General features: G+C 41.0%; 2 protein-coding genes across 2 annotated transcripts in view; both read right to left on the bottom strand.

The window, feature by feature from the left end:
* Window positions 1–2,277, bottom strand: part of LOC134671488 (breast cancer metastasis-suppressor 1-like protein) — a 166,449-nt gene extending 164,172 nt beyond the window's left edge. Inside the window, exons 1-2 of the mRNA XM_063529355.1 lie at window positions 1,962–2,277; window positions 77–227 (exon numbers count right to left, since the gene is read on the bottom strand). Coding sequence (XP_063385425.1) covers window positions 77–227; window positions 1,962–2,163 — 353 coding nt within the window. The 5' untranslated portion in view covers window positions 2,164–2,277. The remainder of the gene's footprint in view (window positions 1–76; window positions 228–1,961) is intronic.
* Window positions 2,278–10,878: 8,601 nt separating this feature from the next.
* LOC134671513 (protein PALS1-like) overlaps window positions 10,879–21,999 on the bottom strand; it is a 254,037-nt gene continuing 242,916 nt past the window's right edge. The window contains exons 8-18 of the mRNA XM_063529378.1: window positions 17,724–17,947; window positions 17,056–17,223; window positions 16,542–16,647; window positions 16,259–16,356; window positions 15,514–15,739; window positions 15,091–15,223; window positions 14,563–14,726; window positions 13,805–13,969; window positions 12,717–12,848; window positions 11,381–11,562; window positions 10,879–11,087 (exon numbers count right to left, since the gene is read on the bottom strand). Coding sequence (XP_063385448.1) covers window positions 10,905–11,087; window positions 11,381–11,562; window positions 12,717–12,848; window positions 13,805–13,969; window positions 14,563–14,726; window positions 15,091–15,223; window positions 15,514–15,739; window positions 16,259–16,356; window positions 16,542–16,647; window positions 17,056–17,223; window positions 17,724–17,947 — 1,781 coding nt within the window. The 3' untranslated portion in view covers window positions 10,879–10,904. The remainder of the gene's footprint in view (window positions 11,088–11,380; window positions 11,563–12,716; window positions 12,849–13,804; window positions 13,970–14,562; window positions 14,727–15,090; window positions 15,224–15,513; window positions 15,740–16,258; window positions 16,357–16,541; window positions 16,648–17,055; window positions 17,224–17,723; window positions 17,948–21,999) is intronic.

Raw genomic sequence — 21,999 nt, 5'->3', positions numbered from 1 at the left:
GGTGAGCTGGTACTCTACATGTTTCATGCGCTCCGAGTACAACTGCTCGCGTAGCACGGTGAACTGTGTCAAGTACCTGACTCTCATGTTGTCCTGCAGACGGCGCAGAGGCCCGAGGTACTCCTGCGAGCGCCCGCCCCTGACCTCGGTGAGCTGGTACTCTACATGTTTCATGCGCTCCGAGTACAGCTGCTCGCGTAGCACGGTGAACTGACGCTCGAGGTTTGCTGAAATGGTTAAAAAGTGTGGTCAGGTAAATGGTAAAAGTTGGATTTGGAGACCTCAATCACTGGGTTACATGCTTGAGGGTAGATAGATAGATCCTAATATAGAGAGAGACAGCCAGTATTTTGCTTAGATACACTAAGAAAATCGCTTTTAAAAAGGAAATTTGGTCTAAAATAAATCAGGACAGCAAAGAAAGTGTCCTGTAAAAGAAAAGTTTTATAAGATAAATAAAAAGAGATATGTATGAGTAAATTAATTTCTAATATTGGAATGGAAAAATATGCAAAAATCTAGGTAGGTATAGTTTCACATTATTAAATTGTACAACGGGACTTAATCGCGTATTTAAGTTTTATGATTTATCTAAGTTTTTTTTTAAGTCTTCTATGAGACCACAGGGATAACACCGTCCTCGAAACGTCGGAGGTAAATCTTAAAACTTAAATACGCGATTAAGTCCCGTTGTACAATTTAATCATGTGTAAAAATCGTGAAAGGTACAGTTTCATTCTTTGATCGCAAAATGGCATGGCAGCAAGCAGCACTTTGCTTAATATAAATTAAAAGTGGGTTTTACTGTTACATTTATTTTAGTAGAATTAACGAAAACTCTTTCTCCACACTCAGGAATTGCTTAAAATATCCCTATTAATAAATCTTATAAGCATGTTAATGTGAAAGGAAATACTTTAAAAAAATTATAGTTAAAATACTTTGATTGAACCTAATATAAACTGTGAAATGAGAAGAATAAGTAGGTAAGTACATACTAACAAATTAAAAGTGCTCAGTAAGAAAATTACCAATATAAAGCAATTTAACGATGTATTTTTAGTATACAACTTTACTTTTAACTATATCCTTGGCTTTTTTACGTGGCCCCTCTAAGGGTAAAAGCCTCCTCCATTTTTTTCCATATTTCCCTGCCATTTCCTGTATTCATCCAACTTATTCCTGCTGTTTTTATGATATCATCAATATAAATCAATAGGACTGGTCAAATACATCAAAAATCCAGCCAAGTGCGAGTCAGACTCGCGCATTACCCAAAAAACGGCAAAAAAATCACGTTTGTTGTATGGGAGCCCCACTTAAATATTTATTTTATTTTGATTTTAGTATTTATTGCTACACCGGCAACAGAAACACATCATCTGTGAAAATTTCAACTGCCTAGCTATCACGTTTCATGAGTTACAGCCTGGTGACAGACAGACAGACGGACGGACAGACGGACAGCACAGTCTTAGTAATAGGGTCGCGTTTTTACCCTTTGGGTACGGAAGCCTAGAAACTATATTGCTATGTACTATATTGTCACTACATCTACATATTGCTATGTATCTAAAATCATACTATAAGACACATTAATTAACCAAGATCCTATCCATCCATTAATTAAACAAGTATCGTGCTAGTATCATCTCAGCCATAAGATGTCCACTGCTGAACATAGGCCTTCCCTCCCCCTTTTTTGGGGGGTGAATGCCATAATCGCCACGCTTGGCAGGCGGGACGGCGATCGCAGTCGAGTACACCGAATTTGAGGGACGCTGCTGCCCGTCCACCGGTGGTCTTGGACGTCGTTTAAGGACATACCCGGGTCCTTGTAGGTCCGTGCTAGTATAAAATCTGTATTTTATTCGCGAAAGCTTTAATAATTCATGAAAAACACAACTGTTTATATCCAAAACATAATCAGTTGTTAGTAAACATAACCTCAAAATACCAACCTAAATTGTCCAGGCACTCGTTTCTCCGGCGCTCGCACTCGCTCTCATCCATCTCGGAGGAGTCATCGGAGTCCGGCTCGTCGGCCTCCTCGGCACTGGAGTCCCTGTCGGGACCCCGGGAGGATCCTCCGGACCTCTCGGTTTCACCACCAGACAAGTCACCATCCCCGTCACTGTCACCTTCCACTTTCATTGACGGCATATTGTACGAGCTTATAATGGCGTCACACGCGGTAAACAAGCTTTTTTCGAAAAGTAGGACAGATTTTTCTGTGATTTGGCTGTTTTCGCTCCCTTTAGATGCCAAATTGCCAACTGTCAATGGCAAGCTGTCACTTTTTTTTTGAGATAACAAGGTGTTGCCAGTTTCAATAATGGGTTGTCCATTAAAAAGTTTCTCAATCGACGCTTGAATATGTCGCACCAATAAAAGTCTGCAGCGATTTTGATAGCCTACGCAGGGCAAGTGTTATTTTACACGTCATACTTTCATACAAGTTTGACGTTTAAAATGACACTTGCACTGCGTGGACTATCAAAACCGCTGCACACTTTTCTTGGTCTAACTCTATCTAGATGCTTCGGCAGAGGGCTGTGGCAGAGGGGAAATAGTACAAATGCCGTCTCTCTTCCCGGTGTTGACCGAAGGTTATAGAGTCAGACTAAGAAAAGTCTACAGCGGATTTGATAGCCCACGCAGTGCAAGTGGTATTTTAAACGTCAAACTTCTATGAAATTATGACGTATAAATAAGATAAGATAAGAAATAACACTTGTACTGCGTGGCCTATCAAATCCTCATACTGTTCTTGGTCTGACTCTGTCAGATGTTTTCGTCCTTATTTCTGCAGGTAATCGCTTATAGAGTTAGACCAAGAAAAGTCTGCTACGATTTTGATAGCCCACGCCTTAGCCCAGCCCAACCCATAGCCAGTGTTATTTATACTTTATACGTCATAGTTTCATATAAAGTTTGACGTTTAAAATAACACTTGCACTGCATGGGCTATCAAAACCGCTGCAGACTTTTCTTGGTGTAACTCTAATAAGTCGCACACTTTCGCATTAATGCTATGAGTATGGAAGTATGGAGGAAATCCAATAGTAATTATACGTACGAGTATGCGGAGTATGACATACTCCTATAACCAGGCGTGTCTCACTCCGCCATTTCGTCGCTTTGCTACAGGTAGCTAAAAGTACATCCGTTCGGCCCCAATTTTGGGGTTTGCTATAAGCCGCGCGTGGCGCTGTCGCCACCTAGCGGCCATATCTGTGCTGATCGTAATAGACGCGTTTTGTTAGAGAGTGAGTCTTCTGTACTTAGTACTATTATTTATTCTGTGCTATAACTTATGTCCTCCTTATAATTAACCATTCTTACTGGTATTAATAAGAACAGTCCCAAAAAGTCAAAAGTAATTAGGATCTTCATTAATTGTCCATAGTGGATTATTATTTATGTAAATAACAAACGATAGCGCCTTCTATCTTACATGCAGAGCCATCTGTTTTTAAATATTGTTACTAAAATAATATCTAGTTTTATTTATTGTAGCCCATGAATCTAGGATATACCTGGATCTGGCATGAGTGGTGGGGGTAACTGACAGAACGGGATAGTCTTATGTATCTTTCAGTAGGAGTAGCAGAGAAAGCGGTATTATTGCTTGTCCTTGTCACAGTCTCACTTTTTGTTTGTTCCCCACCTTTTTATTAGTATGGTGAATGGTGGGCAACAAATGAATTCGACCAATCACAGTGTCGCATTTGCGTATGTTTCGTCCCTCACGGAGGCACGCGTATACCACTTCTATGCGATCCTACCTTCTATGTTGTAGCCTATGACCACAGTTCACTAACACATTATAACACATTTTTAACTAGTAATATCCGTTTTTGAAGTTGTTGCTTGTGAAAATCACATTTTCGATCAATATCCAACCTACTGTACTTACCTATAATATTTTTTAAATGCGGAGTTGGCGGCATCCTTTCATGTGCCGCCTGAGGGCGTACATATTTGGCAGTACCCGTGACTCTCTCTCCCTAGTTATTCTACGCTATGCCACAGTTGGTAATCTTAATACATAGAGGTATACTTGGTCAAGCAGATCTTGTCAGTAGAAAAAGGCGGCAAATTTGAAAAAAGTAGGCACGAAGGGAGATCGTCTCATAGAAAATTTGAATTTCGCGCCTTTTTCTACTGACAAGATTTGCTTGACCGTCTATAGGTAATAGAATTTTTAAAATATTTTGAGCCATGCCTGGATTGCCCGGCTTCCTGGGCCGTCATAATTAATCAATAGGTACCTATTGATAAGTATAAAGTAGGTACTTATAGTGATAATGTCAATATTATTGCGGATTCAGATGTTTTTGCATCAATATTTGCGTAACACGACGTTGATGTCGTGATAATAATGAAAGGGTGTTGTACAGTCAACGGTAAAAATATGGGTGTAGACAACTTACTCAAAAATATGTCCCATAGTTCTTATTTCACTGACATAAGAGTTATGGGACATATTTTTGAAATGATTTGTACACCCATATTTTTACCGTTGACTGTACCATCGCCCACACTGTCAACTGTAGGTACATCAATGGACCTTATGCATTTTGTAATAAGATCCACCGATGTCCAGTTAGGAGTGCTGCAGTTTGTAGGCCCAGAAAGGTTATTCAATAATAGGGTACCAAATAAAACCAGTGTTATATCTGATATTAAATTTAATATTCTATTATTTACATTAAATTGTTCTCTATTAACATGTTATTTATAATATTTATTTATCATTTATTCAGTTGTTAATAAATTATTTACAACACTATTTATAAATTAGATAATATCAATACAATGAACTGACAAATCCACGTTTTATTGACTGGATGCATGACAAAACCTGTATACTTACAGCCTGGCAAAAAAGAGTAGAAATTAAAAAGTGGCAACACTGTAGTGTCGTCCCGTTCTCTTATATATATTGATTTGAAAGGGACGACACTACAGTGTTGCCACTTTTTATTTTATACTCTTTTTTGCCAGGCTGTAAGTAAGTTCGTAAAGTAACAGCCTGTAATACCTAATATTTAATGACAATAATGACAGTTGAGGCATGCACCGCGCCAATACTTCAAATACAGAAACTGGGGATATCAATATATATTGATGGTCTAATTTAAGTACTTAGCACCCCTGCAGGTTACCTCTGATAATCTAATACCATTACAGTGTTACCAAAACGAGTCATCAGAATGTTTTCAGTGCAAATAAATGGGTTTAAAATTTGTAGAGCACATATAGGTACAATTATAATACGGCCAGCTAAAGAAATTCAAGAAATATTACGTGGGAAGTCGACAAAGACGGAGATTTTTGAATTTGTCTTTTTTATTGACAGCAACTGCTGGCCGAACTATAATAAAGTCACTAGGTATTACAAGTACACAAGGCGGTGGATCTTGCAAGGAAACTTCCTCTAAACTACGTCATCGTATGGTGTATTGGGCATACACGTTACCATAATAATAATAATAACTCCACGGCCGATTCGGCCACGGCGACTGCTATCAACTCCGTCGCTGTCTCTGGTGTGCTCGCAAGTGGCTGATGTAGCCGATCTTGTTACTAAAAGTTCGCGAACATTGCGTGCATGTGAGCACACCATTTGAGTAATTATAATGTATTCCCGCAGGCAGTGGCGTAGCTAGCATGGGTGGCACCCGGTGCGGAAATTGTGGGTGTCACCCCAAAATTCAATCAAAATTGTAAAATATATTTGAATAGAGTAATTGTAATTTATGTTAAATAGCTCAGGATTTACTCCATCGCTTTCAGTTTAAGTACATGATTTTACGAATTTTTGTAGGTGGCACTACTGATGTTCACGGTCGGGTGTCACCCCTAAATGGATGACACCCGGGGCGGACCGCCCCCGCCGCCCCCCCTAGCTACGCCACTGCCCGCAGGTGGTCTATATACCTAAAGAAGAATTGGTATTTCAGCCTTGCCTCTTTGCTCATTTACCAATTGCTGAGTTAGGTACCAATTAAAAACCCAAATTAAATTTGCACCCGTATTAATGATTGTTACTTGTAGGTAAATAGATAGACAGAATAATCTTTATCGGCACACCTCAGTAAAATATACAACTTAAGGAAAAACAATAGATTAATGATAAAGGCAGAAAACAGGTGGTCTTATCGCTAAAGAGCAATTTCTATCTAACTATCTGGTTATCCTAGGACAACGAACACGGGACAAACACTTCAAATGACTCGTCAAAATAACACAAACTTAAAAACGAATACAAAGTTATGAATATGTTATGTCGAACAATAAAACATATGACACGATCTCATTATCAGCATAACGTGGAATGGTAATGATTAAAACGAGCTATACAAATATAAATGAACATATTTAATTGTGATTACAATAAAAATGAAACGACCCTATTTCGGCCTAATATTTGGCACTAAGTTATTTGGAACGTACAATCTATCTACAAGATATATTGTAATGAAAATAATTCCAAGTTTATATCTAATTTATCTCATTTATTACCGGACATTTAGAATATTGTGTCGTAGAGTTTAACTATTGCATTAATTCACGCCATCTAAAATAGTGATGTATAAGTACGACTATAAAGGCTCCTCTTCACGTTGGGCCAACGCCAACGAGGGACGCATTTATGCATTAGAGGGAGCAAGTGATATTGCTATCTCATTCTACCGCATGGCTGCGTCCCTCGTTGGCGTTGGCGTTGGCCCAACGTGAAGAGGCGCCTTAAATGTTAAAAACTTCTGAATGGGTCAAGCGATAACACAGTAACGCAACTACCCTAGTATCTTGTAAAGAGGTAAACGCACCTAAAAGGAATCGATAACGTAGCACGGCACTAGGTATTTTTAGAAGTTTTAATTTTGGGACCATTTGTTTTTAGTGTTTGGTTCCAAAACTGGCAGGAGTGAACATTTAGGGCCAATTGCACCAACCACACTTAGGGCCACCCCACATTTAGCGTCTTTCGAGCGTCGGCGTCTGGTCAGCGCTATGGAAAATGACGTCGCTGCGCAGTGGCGTCGACGTTGCGTCGAGCAGCGGCCATAGAGTTGTAGACGCCGACGCTCGAAAGACGCTACATGTGGGGTGGCCCTTAACAGACTGATCAACATCACTCATCATTAGAACAGAGTAGGTATATAGGTACTATGAAAATTTCCATACAATAAATTTTAGCGAACGAACGGGGACGGACGGTTTAGTGCAACCGACCCGTATAGACTTGTAGCACAAATAGCAACTCCTGTCCATCGGTGGACCTTATGCCTTTTGTAATAAGGTCTACGAACTGTCAGTTAACAGTTTGGGCGATGGTCCTTGACTTAAAGAGTTTTTTTTTGTACTTATACTTAACTGTAAAGAATTAGATTGCAAGTATTGCAACGGAAGAATATTAAGCATAAATAATTTTCTATGTTTTTCTGCCGATAAATTGCGTGTCAGATAACGGCTCGCAATTTGTACCATACGTGCAATCCCGAATTACTAGTTTCTTTTATGTTCCTTGAAGCGCTTAAATACGTATGTACGAAAAATAAAACTTTCAGACGGTCCCTGAGAGCCTCTACCACCACGTTCGAAGTGTTACCCCCCTGTCACACTTACGTACGAATTTAGACTCGCGACAGAGAGGCAACACGTCGAACGGGGTTCGCGGTAGGCCCTCTGGTTTTAACTTCTAAAATCAGTGCCATTAGACATACTTTTATTATTTGAAATAGACACTATAAAATCAGATATGTCGTTGTACAGTAGGTAGGCATCGGTTATACGGATACAAATTATTGCTTCTCTACTCACTAACAGCAGTGATCGGTATAAATATTGTTTTTTTTAAGACTTTTTTTTAATTTTCCTACCACCAATTCATTTCTTTAAGAGAAGACCCACAATAGACTACTGGAGAAATCTTTCAAAAATCCTATTTAAGATCTAAAGTATAAATTTGGCAATAGAGAAATATGTATTGTATTGTATAATCTTAGTGTCATTTTAGCGGTATTAATACTAACGATTTTGATCTAATTAATTCCGATTCATTTATTGTTTTTTAAGACTTGTCTGAGCAAGCCTAAGGGGATAGACACTGTCAGTCATAATGACAGTTCATCTTACGTCAAAACGTCACTGTCATGTAAATTAATACACGATAACTATTGAAAATGTCATTGCAACAGATATTGTCTAGCCACCTTAAGTATTATTAGTTTTTTAATCTTTTATTTTACGCGCAACGTTTTGAACATACGATTACAGATTGAATTATTCAATAGATTTAGATATACTTGGTCAAGCAGATCTTGTCAGTAGAAAAAGGCGCCAAATTCAAATTTTCTATGAGACGCTATCCCTTCGCGCCTACATTTTTCAAATTTGCCGCCTTTTTCTACTGACAAGATCTGCTTGACCATCTATACTATGACGGATATTTGATAAGTAAAAAAAAATCCTAATGATTGCTACTGACATTTCAATTCAATGACCGAACATAAAAAATGCAGCTTTACAACACATTGTTTTCCCTACAGAAAATACAAAGAATAATTTGTAAGTAATAGTTTAAATTCACTTGTGAATTCTCTAATAATGATCGCTTATAATATAGGGGATATAAGACGATTTCATCAGTATTATTGACAGCGTGCATCCTATTTATTCACTATGACTTTAATATTTATAAAAATGTTCTAGCATTGCCAAGGTCTTATTTTATAACGCTCACAGTTACGAATTTACCCTAAACTGGCAACATTGAAACAATTGACACGCACTTGACCAATCACAAGAGACTTCGTGTCCAGTGTTGCCAGTTTCGACTGGTAAAAGTGTAAGTTTATAAAATGAGGCCCGTAAAAAAGATTTATCGCCACGCCGACTATTTATTTTGGCTACGCCAGATGGAAGGAATTATTGTTTCAAGTGACTACTTGTAAACTACATGCCCTGTTTTAAATAATAAACTACGACTCTTACAGCAAAAGGTTTCTCTCTTATTTTCACCTACCGAAGTGAGTTATCGACTTAATATCCGCAATACGCAATCAAAATTAAGTAAAGTCTGTCAAGCAAATTCCGTCAGTAGAAAAAAAAAAATGTAGGCGCGAAGGGTAATCGCCCTTATAGAATCTTTGAATTTCGCACCTTTTTCTACTGGCAAAGTTGTTTGACCGTCTGGCATAGTCGCGGAGGGTCTAGAACGCAAAATGTCTAGTGTAATATTTTGCCTATATCGCTTTTAGTCTACATCACGAACGGTCTAGAACGCAAAATGACTACTTTTTTATATCACTTCAAATGGCCAAAGGCCAAACCGCACAGAACAGGAGCCCCGCGGTAGCGGGGCTCCGTCGACATCGCTGACGTAAAGATTAAACGACGGAAAATGATATAGGCATTTTGCGTTCTGGACCGTTCGCGATGTAGACTAAGAGCAATATTGGCAAAATGTTACACTAGTCATTTTGCGTTCTAGACCATTCCCGAATAACCCGACCGTCTATACAAATGCTGGTGAAACACATTGAAAAGAAAAAGTAAGTCATATTGAAGTGTATTTATTACCTATATAGAAAATTTGCTTTGTCATCAACTCATCAACCTTAACATTCAAAGGATCTTTTAATATTATACTTTTAATATAATTACCTATAAAAGGTTTGATGTATATCTTTGACAAAAAGATGCGAAATGCCTCAAGTGTCTGAGTGAGTACATAGACCTGTTATTTATTAGGTAGGTAGGTATATTATGTCCATGAGATTTGTAGGTTGATCGATGTGTCTTTTTAGTGTTTTTATATAGGCCTACGCTTTAATACGACTTACATCTTCTAAATGTGTTCATTTTCTATAACAGATGGAAGACAGTGGTGTAATATCGTCGGCTGACAAGCAAAAGTCACTAAGTACTATCAAAAAATTAAAGTAACAATGCACTTTAACACGGTTTATTGTCCAATAATTTCAATGGTGTTAGTTACTGACTTTTGCTTGACACCCGACGATATTAAGGTGATCTATTAGACAGTCATATCAAATCAAATCAATTGTTTTTGTTATAGTTTGAAACAATTTCTATCCTGCTAATTGTCACGTACCTTAATCCACCACTGGCTAAGAAAAAAGTTCAAATTAAACTCGCATGATTGATTATAATAACCTACCTATTTCTAACAGTTTGACGCCCAAAATTCCGTACGATATTAAAATTACATAACTTTTTATTCAGTAAGGCAGTATATTTTGTTAAATATCCAAAAAAATCCGCGTCACGTATGCCAAACCCCTTATTTATATACATCACGTATGCACAAACCTAACCTAATCCGACGATAATGAATATTATTGCCCGTAAATTATGAAATGGAGACTATCGACTTACGAAACGTGGTCAACTATCATCACTGATAATAAATACGACTCTATTTCTCTCGTACATTTTATACAACTTCTACTCATTCATAAGCATCGCACCTTATTCTACACACGACATTAAAAACAATCGAACGTAATTGTCCAAAATCGAAACCACCAAACCGTCACGAACGAAAACACGACGACAGAAAACAATCACGCGGGGGACAATCTCCGCTCCGTACAGGAAGCGCGGACACCTACATCTACTTTAGAATCCCGCCCGAGCAGCCGTCCCCACGAGTCGTGGAGGCGGACGAGCAAATGTAAAACCATTCGCTTTATGATACCTATAACCAGGATGAGTTTGAACGCGTCGATCGCGCCACCGAGCTCGGAGTGGCTGACAGTCCTCGCGGCGCGGCTGACGTCATGGCGTCTGTCACTGACGTCATTGACGTGGCGTGACGTGTAGTGCCCACTGTCGGGCATGGCACGGATGCCACCGGCGAGACAGTGCTAGGTGTGCTTGAGCCAGTGCGCCGGCACCCACTGCGGCTCGCGCTCCAGGCTGTTGATCTCGTTCAGCAGCTGCTGGTAGGCGCGCTGCGTGTCGTTGTTGATGATGATCATGTCGAAGAGATGGCCCCAGCGGAGCTCCATGTCTCGCGCTGTCGCTATTATCTCTTTTAGCTCCTCCTCCTGCAAAATGATAGAGGTAGTGAGCACTTGATGGCAAAGTTTCACAGTCCTTCTCACGTTTAAGAGAGAATTAAGTTTTCGGGGTATTAATGGAGTTTCAAAACTCTGGGTGCTGTTTGGCCCGCCATACACGGACCGCTTGTGGCTGTCCGACTGATTCAAAACTAACTTATCGTATGCCGAACAAGCGTACAAGAAAACTAGGTATGTCAAAAATATACTTGCGACACACAAGAAGTTAAGGGACCGAAAACCCTCGGTAACTTTCCTAGGTTATTCAAACAAAAATATACCTTAAAAGCCTCTCCATTCCTAATCTTCTTCTGCCTCAGCTTCTCCAAGCTGGGCGGCGCCACGAACACCGTGTAGGGCTTCAGGTCCGACGTCCGCAGGATCTTGAGCGACTGCGGGTGCAGGTTCAACACGCAGATCTTCCCTGAGTTTACTACTTCGCGGATCGCTTCTAGGGATGTGCCTGGAATATTGGAAGACTTGATTAGGTGTTGACAGGGACTGTAATATCAGTCGGCAGTTCAGGAAACCGTTGCTTTTCTTGAAAATTAGTAAAGCACGCACAGCACTAGACGTAACGTCGGTAATACTGTTGAGTATTTTAGGATGGTGTTCCACCTGTCCAATTTCTTTGTCCAATGAGAGAGTGAGACGCAATGACATTGGACAGATGGAATACCACCCTTATACACGAAATTTTTAGTTGAGTTAATAGAAGGGCCAGTGCTCTTCTACTCAAATGGAAAACGAAATTTAATGGAATTTAACGTCATATAGTAACGAATAAAGTTTGTGGGTTAAGCATCGTAAACTGAAATAAAATACATTGCAGAATAAGTGACCAAGGCATCCATTACTCAAGGCCAGATTTTAACTGTTGTTTTATTCACGACTACGAAAGCCCATAGTTTATGGCCACACGATCACGTCGGCACTCGTTTTCAGAATATAAGTATGCAATCTTGGAAGCCTGCATCGTAATCGTATCAGCCTAAAGACTTCCAATGCTGGACATGGGCGTCCTCATGGATTCCGCAACGACCGGCCGTGCGCTACCCTCATCCATCGGCTCCCTAAGATCATAACCAGTTCGTCGTACCATCTTGTTATAGGTCTTTTCCTTTTGCTTTTTCCTGTTCGCGGTCGCTAATCAAGAACTTTTCTGCCCCATCGGCCATCGGGCCTACGAGCAATGTGTTCCGCCCTCCCGCCCGCTGCCAGTTCTCTCTCTGGTGACTCTTAGAGCTATGGCAACAACCTTTCTCTTCCGGATTTCCTGCAAAGGCTCCTCCTCTTTGCGTCGTAGGTAATCCTCAGCGTTGAGGGTCATGACCTCCCTTTTGAATCACTTTCTCTCTCACGATCTTTTTCCATCTGGTTCTGTCCTTGGCAGTGTGGAGAGCCATGTGAACTGTGTAGTCAAGAGCGGTGCGGATCTGGTCCGACCAACGTATTGGACTGCGTCCACGTCCAGGCCTTTTCCCATTCACTTTGCCGGTCACAAAAAGCTTTTCGAGGCTGCCACCGTCTTTCCATGCTATATGTCCGAAGTATTCAAGGACCCTTGAGTTCTGGAAAGGCTCAGTGAATGTGTTATAATTATAATGTGTTTCTTACCATAATAAGCCTTCTCGTACTCTCCATGCTCGACGAACTTCCTGTTCAGTATGTCAGCCTCGAACTGCGTGCGCGAGATGAAGTGGTAATCCTGACCCGGCACCTCGTGGTCCTTCCGCGGCCGTGACGTGTCTGAAATATAGAAGATTCGTAAGAAATCTGTTGACAAAGTTGGAGAGGAGCTAGAAGGTAGGTAGGAAAATGTAGGGGTGTCATTCCAGAAATGTGTCGGATATATTGCTGCACGGATATGATGGTCGTTCTTGTCTAACTGACAGCGTGATAAAACGGTATCCGTCACTTTCTATCCCGCGGTATTAAAAAGTGACAGTCATTTTATCACGTGGATAAACGTGGATAAAGCCATCCATAATACGCCGGCTGATAAAGCTAAAGAAGCCAAAGATATAATACAAAGTTGACTTTTTGTGGAATGTCTCGGCAGATGATGGGCATGGTGGCGTCGGTGGCGAAGCGAACTTGAATATCCCAAGAGGCTGTTCTTCACAAGTTGGAGGAGTCATAGTGGGACACTTACGTGGGACGGCAGCAGCGAATCCCTCACTGTCTTCCATCAGCCTCTGTCTAAGCTCGTGCCGGCCGATGTTTGGAGGCCCGACTAAGACTATCGGCCTCTTGTGTGACGTAAGTAAGGAGTCCTTCCTCTCGTTCCTCAGAATCTCTCCCAGTTATAGGTGGTTATAGTGGGTCACTTACGTGGTACAGCTGAAGCGAATCTCTCACTGTCTTCCATCAGCCTCTGTCTAAGCTCGTGCCGGCCGATGTTTGGAGGCCCGATTAACACTATCGGTCTCTTACGTGACGCACAAGTAGTATAGCAGTAAGGAGTCCTTCCTGTCGTTCCTCAGAATCTCTCCCAGTTATAGGTGGATATAGTGGGACACTTACGTGGCACAGCAGTAGCGAATCTCTCACTGTCTTCCATCAGTCTCTGTCTAAGCTCGTGCCGGCCGATGTTTGGAGGCCCGATCAAGACTATCGGCCTCTTGTGTGACGTAAGTAAGGAGTCTTTCCTCTCGTTCCTCAGAATCTCTCCCAGTTATAGGTGGTTACAGTGGGACACTTACGTGGTACAGCAGCTGCGAATCTCTCACTGTCTTCCATCAGCCTCTGTCTAAGCTCGTGCCGGCCGATGTTTGGAGGCCCGATTAACACTATCGGCCTCTTGTGTGACGCGCGCGGGTAGTATAACGCCACTTCTTCGTATGTTAGGATCTCTTCTTGTTCGTAATCTGGAAGATGGTTGATATATATTATTAGCTTCACATATAGGTAAGAAACGAGAGAAAACGATAACAATCTAATAAACAAAAATAAGGACAGGTGAGGTGATGGTAAAGATAGCAAGACTTCATGAAGACCAGTCCTATAAACGAATAAAACGTTTGCAAAACCCCTACCAACAATGGATTATCCCACCAAGGAATAAAGTCGAATCGATTGACTTTATTATCAAAATTAGCTGGGTAATTTAGACACATCCATACCATGACCATACGTATTTTGTTCTGCAGTCATAGCACACGGATAAAACAAATGTTTAGTTCCATCTCCAGTCTGACCCAACAAAATCTGCATCTCTGTTCCCTCCAGAAGTTTTGTACATCCACCCAGCATTCGGCAGATAAGTCAGTCAAGTTATGCATTCACAGAGCAACAGACGCTAAAACACAATCCGGACAACGGTAATATGAACAATTGCTGCTGGTGACATGGCCCTTTCGGCCACGACACCAATATTCTCACAAAAAAAGCGGTCGCTGGTTACTATGTCGACCAAACTGAGTAATCAATTTAAAAAAATGAACAATGGTCTCACCCTCACCTTCGCCGGTGGAGGTAGAGTAGAGCGGGTAGCCGGCCTCGCTAGTGGCCTTCTTGCCTTTCTTCTTCCGCGGCGGCTTCTTGGCACAGAGCAGCGTGCCGCCCTTCCGCGGCTTGTCGCGGGCCGCCACTTCGCCGGCTAGCGTCAGCTTCATGGACTCCCGTCTGGAATTACAAATGTTGATGGAATTAAATTAAGAGATTAAGTAGTATAATAAAGTAAACGGTAAGTTTTTCATATTCCAAACTAAGAACTGATAAATATTTAAGTCTCTTTGGAGCTTTACACCTACTATGTGTGTTGTGTCTTGAATTGTGAAAGAAACAAAGTGTGTGAACTCTATTATGAGGCGCCTAAGGGCGTTTTATCCTACAGCAACCGACCAAACTTTTCATGACTTTCAACTCTGACTCATATTGCATTTTTCCTAACCAGAATTGTTAGGACTATCAAGTTATCAAGGAGTCGATTTTTCTCGTTGACAACTTAAAGGTTATTTGCCAAATTAAGGTTAATAGGAATACTGACTGATGCTGGAAGGCCTGGCTCGGAATGAGTCCGGCGAGAGTCTGGTCCTCCTCGCCCTCTCGGAACGCCTGCCACCAGTTCGGGTCTTCCCTGCTGATCACGTGCAGAACGTCGCCCTTTTGGAAGCTGATACCTGTAAAAGACGGCCGGTTAGATCCCGATTGTAAGGTGACAATAGAACTGACGACTTTACCCTGCCAGGATCAGGTCCCTAGCCTAACACTCACCTAACTCTCTACACGGTATGTAGACGGATAGTGTTTGTCTGTACACGTCCTACTACACATGGCGACCCTGCCAGGATCAGGTATCTAGCCTAACACTCATCTAACTCTCTACACGGTATGTAGACGGATAGTGTTTGACTGTACGTCCCACCTCACATGGCGACCCCGCCAGGATCCGGTCTCTAACCACACTCACCTAGCTCCCTACACGGTATGTAGACGTCGTCCTCGGGGTCGTAGTCGAAGTGCGCGCGCACGTGCAGCACGCGCGGCGCGGCGGCGCGGCGCTCCCCGCCCGCGCCGGCCCCCCCTCCCCCCCGCGCCGCCACCACCATGGCCAGCGTGCCCGACAGCGCGCCCAGCACCTGGCACACCTCGTGCACTGACTTCCCGCGCATGGCCACGCCGTTTACTTCTAAAAGCTGGAACGGACCAAAATCATTATTAATTAATTTGTTTATGGAGACTTGATTGCTAAGAATACAATAAATAAAGATGGATGGATACTACTAATTTTGTCATCTTTCTTTAGTACTTATTAGTATGTAACGATTCCATTTATATTTGTTTAATTTCATCTTCAATATAATCTTTATCATTTCAAGCTTATTTATAACCTTACTATTCCTAAATCCTAACCTTTATTGTCATCGTCTTCATCACGATCGTCATCATTATCATCAACGATATAAAGTCATTTTCCATACTCATCATCTTATTCATCAATTTCATCATCATCGAAACTGTATATATTTTTCTTACCGCCTTAATTACTGTGACCATCATCTCATTAATCTGCAGTATCTTCACCCCATTCTTCATCATCATAAACTGTATCATTTATTTTAACGCATACCTTCATCATCACCTTCGCGTTTGTCAACTTCGTCACATTAATCTTCATCTTCATCATCATCCTTATTAGCTATAGTTTCCCTTACCTCGTCTCCCTCGTGCAATAACCCTGACTTCTCGGCCGCGCCGCCGCGCACTATCCTACCGATAATAACCGCTTCTCCTTCGTTTCTCACTGTAGCACCTGGAATCAACGTTTATATGTTGTACTACAAACATTTATTATATTGTAAAGATAATCCATATATATCATAACGTGATATAACATAAAATATCGTAATATATTAAGTTACGTTACCAATTCCATACATTATTTCACATTCGTTTGGTGTTTTGTAATAACGATTGTCACTTTAGAAAAAAACTTACCAAGTGGTTCATTAGTCTTTTCTATTTTGATGATTTTAATGTGCTCGCCGGGGTCGTCGGGCGTAGTTAAAGCTTTGTCGTCTTTGTGATTTAGATTGTTGCCAGTCTGCGGACAATATAAACACATTGTATCTGAGAAAAGAAATATACCTACATGCAATCGAGACCTATATCTACTATGCAATTAAGGCCTGAGCAAGTGTAAAATCCTAAATTCGGTACGCTTGATCAAGATGCAGAATCTCTGCGAGGCTTTCAAGTTTTTCTTTCTTTTCAAGCCTGCGTTTCCATTAGATCTCTTTCTTGTGACGCTTGCAGGTTCTACAGCGCTGCGGCCTGGTCTTACGCCTGTGGAAGCTACTCTGGGTAAAAAAAACTACTGTTTACTTACATTAAGACATGTAAACGTTACCCTTTTTTGCAAATATATAATTGCTGTTTATTTCTGGTTCCAAGCTTCCCAGCGGAGAATCAAGGAAGCTGATCATATGAAATTGATACTTCAGCTCACTACCTTATTTCTCTTCCTCGTGAAGCTAGCCGGGTCCAGGAGCGCTGCAGCTTGGTCATGTGCTTGTAGAAGCGACTCCAGCTCTAGGCCTCCCAGCGCGGCTAGAAGTTCGGCACAGAGCGCCGCCGCTACTCCGCCGGTAGTTGTATGAGCGCCTACTACGTCCATACACTGAAATGAAACAACAGGTTAATATCGGCAAGCCATGCTTGAGGTTAGCAGCGCTGCTGAGGAGTGAGTGACGCGCCATGAGCTCGTGAAAGTTAAAGGTGGAAGACGACTGCAATACCATAGAAATAGCAACAAAAGTGTTGGATGAAGCCGCCAGATAGAAAAGCCGCCTCAATAATTGTTTTTTGGTCTCCAATTGCGATATCGTACGCCGTGAGACGCTTTCTTTAGCAATATTTCTGTCCTGCTTCGACCTACCTACATCCACTCTGACGTTGAAAGTAGTTTACATCAACCAGAGACCAAAAGCCTCACGTACTATAAATCTTAACGGGACATCTTTAGTTGAGGGCAGAGACTTTCTAGTAGAACCTAGTGCTTTTTGCACACGGATTGATGTACACCCAGGCACAATCTTGCATGGACACTTTATAAATGATTTCTTATAATTTTGTCAATGACATTTTTCAGCTCGCCGTACTTGACTTGTATGTACTTACTTCTTTTAGCCGCTCCGTGGCCCTATGTGTAACCGGCGGCGCTAGCCCAGGCCGCTCATGCCTCGATGCCGTCAGCACAGCGGTCCTCGTGCCTAACGCAGTACGCAGCTCGGGGCATAGCAGAGCGCTGGCCGCGCCCGCCACCCGCGCCGCCAGCGCCGACTCCCCGGCAGCCCCGAGCGCCTTTTGGATGCGAGTGAGAGCTGATGATACTTCTTGGTAATCTGGAGAAAAAGATAACATTTAGATTGCAGAAGACTGATTGGTGAGCGATATTAATTAGGTAACACAAGTTTTCAATTTGACTTACGATTGATAGTAGATGAAGTATTTCTGTAATATCGTCCAACCACGCATAATACCTACGTCTGTTACCAAATTATTGTTTCCCGTAAGTATTCCTGACATTTCAAACAAAAATTGAAAAAAAAAAATATAGTGGCTGTTAAGACTGTCTGTGTGGATATTATGATAGGAGGATTCACGAGGATTATAGTATATTCCAAGAACAGTAATTACAAACATAAAATACATCATTCCATACGTTGCTGGAATATCATCTGCAAAGATGCTGTGGCCAATGATGATGGATTCTAGGAAACATCACACAACCATTAGCCAAGAGATTAATTGCCCCATATTCGCACGATGGGATATTTTGGCCTCGTTAAAACAAGAACTTGATATGGTGTTCCCTTAGTCAGCAGGAAAAATACGTCAGTCACGCCGGTCACGCGGAAGTAGGGTTGACTAAGCATAGTCATCTTTACAAAGGAAAATTGTAATCTATTTAAAATGCTGATTCTTGGATTTACCGAAAACCTTTGATATAGTATCTATCCTCGTGTTGGTCAGGAAAATTTACGGTTTGAAATGGTATTCTTAATACGTATTGGTATTTTAGTTATTCTAAGATAACTAAAATACTGATAATATATAAATGAATAAATAAATATTATAGGAATTTTTTTACACAATTTTACTAAGCCACACGGTAAGCTCAAGAAGGCTTGTGTTGTGGGTACTCAGACAACGATATATATAATATATAAATACTTAAATACATAGAAAACAACCATGACTCAGGAACAAATATCTGTACCATCATACAAATAAATGCCCTTACCAGGATTCGAACCCGGGACCATCGGCTTCATAGGCAGGGTCACTACCCACTAGGCCAGACCGGTCGTCAAAAGACATATATACAGAAGACAGCGTAATAAAATATTGCATAATGTGACAAGCGCCTGAAAGTCTTATTTAATGGGTGTACCACAGGGTAGTGTATTAGGCCCAACGAGATTCATGTCTTTGCAGCTAAGAAATTGTCGTCGTGATTGCAAATTTAAGTGTGCAGTAACAAAACAGGTACAGATTAATTTACAACGAACATTGAAGTATTAACCTAATTAACGCCTTAAAGTCGTGACAAACAAATGACAATCGAGTCGTGACCATACTGTAGTTTACAATGATAGCAATACCATATGGCGGTCCAGATAAATATGGAAATGCATTAACAAACAAAACAATACGAACCTAATTATAAAACAAAATCGCATTTGGTCTACGTTTTATGATGAAACAAGTTTACTGACCCTCCATAAATGGCGTAGGCGTATTATATCATCATTTACAGTTCAAGGTTTGAAAGTTGTGGGAAATCAATTTTGATCACGTAAATCATGTTTGATGTCCGATCCGTTCGGTTTGCGCGGTTTGGTACCGCCTACACAGTGAAATTAACATAAGATAATAAGGTTTCTAATGTTATGTCTATGCTTATCCTTATTAATGATATACAATTGTTATTTAAATGAAGTCTAGAAAATAACGGTATGTTACTCGTTCTCGTTCATTATTGAATAATAATAATAATAATTCAGCCTATATACGTCCCACTGCTGGGCACAGGTCTCCTCTCGAGCGCGAGAGGGCTTTGGGCTATAGTCCCCACGCTAGCCCAATGCGGATTGGGGACTTCACATACACCATTACTGAATATTCAGTTTTATTGTTTATGAGGATAAATAGGTAGGTATAGTACCTACTCAGAAATAAGATACGTATGAAATTATACTTAAATGAGTTAAATGCTTATTGCACGTTAGAATTTGATTCATTTTGTGATTTCGTCCGTGAGAATACTAAAAAAGAATCTGAGTATTAAAAAGAAAAATATAGTACTTAACGGTATTTTAGAAGGAATAAACTACAATAAATCAATACGAAATTACATCAGAAGAGGACTAGTCAGTGATCTGGAAGTGTAAACCTACTACGAATATTGTTTTCCTTGTAACCGGACCAGCAGTCTAGCCGTTAGACAGCCTTTGACAACCACTCATGTGGATGATTCACATATGGGTCAATAGTTGCATCATTTACGTGCTGCAATTAGAGATGGGTAGTGAGTAAATACTCACGGGTAAATACCGAGTAAATACTCAGTATTTACTCAATATACCCGTATTTACTCGTTTATACCCAAATTGGTGGGTATAAACTATTTAGAGTGCTGAAAGGGGCATATAAATTTGAAATATAGGTGTATTTTGTAAGCCGCTACTGGATTAAGTACTCAAAATTGTAAGAAATGTATTTTTAAGAGGGGCACTCCATACATGTAACTAATTGTCACAAAAAAAATTTTCAGAAACCACCAACGTGTTGCACATCATTAAATGGGTCTTTAAAAATAACTGGAATGTATCTAAGAACATTTTTGGATAAATTGAATATTTTGGAAAAAAAACCGTTTCGAAAGGCCAAAATAATGTTTATCTCTCTATAACTTTAGACCCAAAGTTCAGAAAAAATATGAAAACATATCGGGAGATTAGCCGTATAATAGAGTACAAAAAACAATATTTTGAACATCATCGGTTGAGCCATTTTTGAGTTTTCTTTAAAAAACCCTTAATAAAAGGTCGTAAGTGCCGCGTAAACACACACTTTTTGCGCGACATGCAGTTATCTAGAACATCAATAGAATTTAAGTACCATATTTTTAAAGTAAATACCTTCTTATTTAAAACAAAATTGTTAACTTTTCATTATCACAATTTGCCTCTCACTAATAATTACCTTTTTTTCCTAAATTAAGCGTCCTATATGCTTTTTATTTTAAAGATATTGTTAATACACGTTAGCACTCTTCAATAAAAGACAATTTTGTTCTTAAATCTCACTTTTTGAATATTTTATAAGCAATCGTTTTTACCCACCTAAATGAGTAAATACGGGTATTTATCGGGTGCTTTGAGTAAATATCGAGTAAATACTCAGTATTTACTCACCCCTACCCATCTCTAGCTGCAATAAAGTGTAAATTATTGAGCAAAAATAACATACATTTCACAAAGTAAACGGCAACGATGATGTCTATGATAGCACGATGACAATCGTATATCCACAAACGTCAAACGGTATCGGGATTACAGATGCAACGAAAAGTCACGTAATCGTTCCATATTATATTTCACTTTCGATTGGCGTTTTCGATCAAAGATTGTTAATTGTTTAGGCCCCTAGGATTCGAACGTGTTTAAAACAGACAAACAAAGGCAGTCCCACAGCTGGGCGTGGACTCCAGCGCCTGGAGCTTGTTGGACCCGCGGAGCGAGGTGCGTAGGAACTCGTTCTAGACCACAATCATCATCATTGGCCGCTTCAGTTTAACGTAACTCACCGACAATATTGTAAAGCGTCGTCTCGCCGTCCAGCTCGTCATCGTAGGGGTCGTAGGCGTCGTTGACGAAGGCGGTCCCACCGCTGGGCGTGGACTCCAGGGCCTGGAGCTTGTTGGACTTGCTGAGCGAGGTGCGTAGGAACTAGTTCTAGACCATAATCATCATTGGCCGCTACATTTGAACATAACTCACCGACAATATTGTAAAGCGTCGTCTCGCCGTCCAGCTCGTCATCGTAGGGGTCGTAGGCATCGTTGACGAAGGCGGTCCCACCGCTGGGCGTGGACTCCAGCGCCTGGAGCTTGTTGGACCCGCGGAGCGAGGTGCGTAGGAACTGGTTCTAGACCATAATCATCATCATTGGCCGCTTCAGTTTAACATAACTCACCGACAATATTGTAAAGCGTCGTCTCGCCGTCCAGCTCGTCATCGTAGGGGTCGTAGGCATCGTTGACGAAGGCGGTCCCACCGCTGGGCGTGGACTCCAGCGCCTGGAGCTTGTTGGACCCACGGAGCGAGGTGCGTAGGAACTGGTTCTAGACCATAATCATCATCATTGGCCGCTTCAGTTTAACATAACT

This window comes from Cydia fagiglandana, chromosome 15, assembly GCF_963556715.1.
Source record: "Cydia fagiglandana chromosome 15, ilCydFagi1.1, whole genome shotgun sequence".
Taxonomy (NCBI): domain Eukaryota; kingdom Metazoa; phylum Arthropoda; class Insecta; order Lepidoptera; family Tortricidae; genus Cydia; species Cydia fagiglandana.
This window is presented reverse-complemented; position numbering and strand designations above follow the sequence as displayed.